This window comes from Penaeus japonicus, unplaced genomic scaffold (assembly GCF_977035675.1).
Source record: "Penaeus japonicus unplaced genomic scaffold, GWHDUDI00000001_assembly GWHDUDI00000018, whole genome shotgun sequence".
Lineage (NCBI taxonomy): Eukaryota > Metazoa > Arthropoda > Malacostraca > Decapoda > Penaeidae > Penaeus > Penaeus japonicus.
In genome coordinates, this window is record NW_028234420.1 from 29097458 (window position 1) to 29102457 (window position 5000).

The window sequence follows — 5000 nt, forward strand, 5'->3', positions numbered from 1 at the left end:
AGGAAAGGAATAAAAAAAAAAGAGAAAAGAAAGGAGAAGAACTATCCCAAATACAAATATAAAAAGGAAGTTATTGAACTTATAAGTATACACGAACATCTACTCTCTGATGCTTCTGTAAGGACTTTTTTTTTCTTCATACAATTCCATACAGAAAATAATAAAAATATATGCCCCTTTTAAACTTAAATAACATTTGAACAAAACCAGAAGATAGATTAAGCCCAATCATTTATATAGGTAACCTTCCCCATACAGCCAAGAATTCTACCTTGACAGAACATCAGATTCTAAAAACTGGTGGACTATTTTCCCTATTTCTATATCTGGTGTGTATGACATGTAGTGAGGATAAACTAGTATATCTGGTACTGTCTGGGAACTTTCCTTCACTCTCAAGGCCATAGACAGGTATCCCACCTTCCTATCACTATGCCTAACTGGGCCTTCTCCTGTGTATCCGGGTGGCATTTCCTCCCATTTCTGACTCCCTTTGTACTCTCTCCCTTAAGCCATTAGAGATCACTACACCTATCATCCCATCCCCTGTCCCCTTCCCCTTGGACCCCTCCTCTCCTAAAACTAGTAACATTATTTTATTTTTCTCCATGTACAACAAACAATTATAATAATATCAAAATAAACACTTAAAAAGGAAAATCAGTAATTAAAAGCTAACACAAAGGCAAAATTTGCTTCCAGGATCTTTTTAAATTACAGTTAAGGTTTGTCAAGTCTTTTACAAACACGATTAACATTGTGTCAACTTTGCTCATTCTTGCACCAGGCTCTTTCGTTATTTTTGCATACATGCACACATACATGCATGTATGCACATATGCACATACATACACACATTATGAAAATAAACTATGACAATAATCTTTAAAAATAAAATACCTTATGTATATAAATGATACAAAAAAGTCAAAATTCATCCAAATGATAGCCTCACCATCCAACTCATAAACACAAAACACTATTCAGCATCAGAGTGAACATGCCTCTACATTAAGTAAGACAAACATACTAATGCTGCAGACCTCTGCAAATTTTGTGATGAAACTGTAAACTCATGTAGTCCTTTCCGGGGCATCCCTCCCCCTGCCACCCTTTGTTACATGAATTTACCTTTACAGCAGAATGCCTCTCTTTGCCTGTTCCAAGAACTACCCCAGAACAAAACAAAATCAACATAGGTTACATGCTTAAATGTTAAGCAGGTGAAGAGACATGATGAACACTGAGAACTAAATACAGTGCACAAAATGAACAGGAGAGTAAACTGAATTTTTGTAAGTTCTTTGTTGAGAAGTTACAGTTGCCCCAGATTGAGAGAACTACAGCTTGTACAGCCAATACTTTTACATGTAAGCTGACAACTGAGAAATATAGTATATAAAATGTGATCCTTTCAAAGAAACTTATACCTGCTTTTATGTATATTCATTAATATTAAAGTATGAAGTAAAATTAGTTTTGAGGAGAGTGAGGAGGAGGAGAAAATAACTAGATCACACAAAAGGTAAAGACAGGAAGGGAATGGTAATGAAAAGAAGGGTAAATGAAATAAAAAAGGAAAAGGGAAGAACAAGGAAAGAAAAAAAGAAAGGGAAGATAAAGCGTCCCCTAAGTTTTAATTAGTTTAACTTTAATGAATTTACTTAATGAAGACTTCCTTTTTTAATTTGATTTCATGCTAAAGTACGGCAGAAAAAATAGAAATAATATGTTGCCCGAGAATGATGGTCTCACAGAAAATAGTAATACAATAATAAATACAGAAATAAATATGCATGAAAAAATTGTACTTCTATCTTTGTTAAGTAAAATAATTTTGATATAAATCTAGTTTCATCCTGATGTGATTAACTGACTGCAAAAATATTCACATCAGTAAATCAGTAAGAAATATTTGTATTCTTTCTTCAAAAGTCAGAGCTAATCAATAAATCTCTATGCTATTGTACATATTTGATTACGATGCAATATATGATTACCCTATTGACTTTCTTTCTCAACTGCAAAACATTTTAGATAGATACTGCCACCTCAGGGTAAATATTCAGTTACCGCCAAGTCTGATAACCAATTTGAAAAAAATGAATGTTGACATTACATTGATATGGAAACCTCAGTGAAAATCATGGTAAATGCCTTGAAAGCATCCAGTCATCAACCACTAGATGCATTTGCAAAAGCCCTTTAAATATATTCTGGCTAGATGGAGCATGTAGGCGGACCCAATGCAAGCTCTATCTTGCCTGTGTATACATGGTGGAGGTTTATTGACCTTAGTTGACAGGGCACCAGTGTTGTATTTAACTTAAGACTCTAAGCACTTCCATCACAGATCACATAAAGATTTCATATTTGTTAGGACAGAGCACGGCCAATGTAATTACAAGAAAAAAATCCCTTTTTGAGATCCACTACAGGTGTAATTTTTAAGATATTTTTTGTAGGTAAAGTTAATGATGTTGAGAACCATTATTCAAAACAAAATTAGTTATCCCAACTGCTGACACCACTATCAATAATTATATTTAAAAAAAAAAAGGTATTAATACAATCATAAAAGATTAATTATGAGTCATGATAATATACCTGTTTTACAGACCACTGATAAAAAGAATGTTTTATGTGTTCGTTATCTACAAATTTAGATAAAAAATAAAAGTAAATAAATAAAAATGACAATAGAGAATAAATAAAAATAAAGATAATGATGACATGACATAAAAATATATAGATAAAGACATACAAAATGAAACTGAATAATAATAGTAAACATAAAACAAAATGAAAATCATTTAGAAGTAACCCTTATAAGTGCAAAGAGCATCATATAAGTATTTTATGACTACTTCAGACAAAATTATCATCCATCACACTATAGCAGCTCTCGGCTCTCATGAATTCTCTCATGAACTATAACTATAAGTTGCAAGCAAGCATTTGCTAAAAAATGTCATGAAATAACACTTATTTTTTTTCACTTGCCTGTTCACATACTCTATTTAAGTAATTTAATGCATAATTAATTAATCTTTTACTGTAGTAACTATCTAATTTCACATGCTAATTACTAATACAGGTACTAGCTATACATTTACTAATATATAATACATGTTACAGGAAAGAGATTCACAATGAAGTCATCTCCTAATCTTATTAAAAAAAGAAAGGGCCGTGTTGATCTTGTACAATATTTTGAAATTTGTAGATTAATACTCCTTTTTTATGTAACTTTTTACATTGTTAGTAATATGTTTTAATTTTCAATAGTCTATAAGCTTCTTGCTTGGTATTCTGATTAGAAAATAATTTTACTGTGTCTGTCGTGCATTTCAGTATTATTCTTAGCAAAACTAGAATATATAAGAACCTTTCTCCTAAGCTTCTGAGGTAATTTCAAAAGCAAATGATAGAAGCAAAGTTTTTTACCAAAAGAAAACCCGGTTTTATGTTTTAGATCCTCATTCAAACAAATTTGAAATATCAAATAGAACAGTTCTCAGGTTATGTTATGAACAGAGAATTTGACATAACTAAATCTATAATAATGGATGATAAATATTTAGAGGAACACCTGTTACGGCTACTAACACAGGACGTTCTTCTGGAACTTATCCCGACTGTTTTCTATTTGACTCTGAGTAAAACTGTGAAGGACAGCAGTTCTCTGATGTTGGTTATCATAAAACATTTTTTATAAGAATATCGCTTCTAGTTGTATTTTGCAACTAAATTGTTGCACTAATGCGATATGCTTAAAAAAGCTTTGCCAATGATATAAATATCAAATAGAAACAGACATTGAATAGAATGAGTTGAAGGCAGCACGACATATCTGGCGTCAATGCCCTGTACCTGGAGAGAAAATGTTGTGCCGTGAATGTATGAGGTGCGACAGTCCTAGGCACCAAGGAAGGACGGCAAACTAAGTCTATCACTATAATGACAGCATCAAGTACTCACTGCTGTCTCTGCGCCTTGGTAAAGGTTTACATAACTATGGACTAGTTCCTTATTTGATGGTAAATTGCCAGGGAGGTCATCAAGCTTTATCTTGCCAAAATAAGTGTGGTGAAGATTTGTTGGTATTTGCTAGAGCACCGATTAGTGTAAGTCTAGTGGCAGACAGGCTGGTGTCTTCTAATCATTTATATAATGGATTATTGTGAATTTGGTCTCATCCAGAAAAAAAAAATATATATCTTCTGAGTTATACAATATCTCTAATGAATGACATTTCAATTAAATACGATTACTGCAATCGGGTTTTGTGTCGGCAAAATTGGGAAAAAAAAGTGGTGGTTTTATATCATTTTACAACCCTATAGCATACATCTTGCTATCTAAACTAATTGGACTTAAACACAACCATTACTTCTTTTCAGAAAATCAGACCTTCATTTATGAAACTACTGTAAATTTATGATATATCTGACACATTTCAAATACTTCTCAAAAAGAGAGTTAATCTTCCCCTGAAAAACTTGCAAAATTCTGCTCTTGCATACAGGGAAAAAAAATTATACAGCATATGACAGACACAGATTTCATATCTTTCCCTCGACCTGAGATGACTGCAGTGCGTGAATCCCAACCTTTATGCTAAATACTAAGATCAAGTCCGACTCCACCCTATCTACTAAGAGTAAATCCTCCTACCAGATTCCTCAAACTCGAGTCCACACACAGCCACAGGAGCAGTCAGACACATACCTCACACTGTAATGTCCAAGGAGGCAAACAATACAACACTTGACATGCATTTTCCGGGTTGAAGCTCACTAGAAAAGACAATATCCGGGCAGAAAAAGAGAGTAACACATAGTAACACAGAAGTAACACTGGCAAGTCACACTCGGGGTCCTCGTCAAGGTAACGCTGTGTTAACTTTCACTCTCACCTCTGCTATACAGGCTAGCCAATTCTTTGGCCCCCTTGTGGTATGGCCCCCAGCGAGGCTTGGTCTTCTCCTCCTCGTTCGT

General features: G+C 33.6%; 1 protein-coding gene across 2 annotated transcripts in view; it reads right to left on the reverse strand.

The window, feature by feature from the left end:
- The window catches only part of Kua (Plasmanylethanolamine desaturase Kua), a 20783-nt gene that overhangs the window by 14989 nt on the left and 794 nt on the right, over positions 1–5000 (reverse strand). The window contains exon 1 of one of the 2 annotated variants that reach the window (XM_043016500.2): positions 4919–5000. This exon is cut by the window's right edge and continues 794 nt beyond it. In XM_043016500.2, coding sequence (XP_042872434.1) covers positions 4919–5000 — 82 coding nt within the window. Of the gene's footprint in view, positions 1–4677; positions 4745–4918 lie in introns of those variants that run through there. The other variant, XM_043016501.2, reaches the window with a different exon arrangement.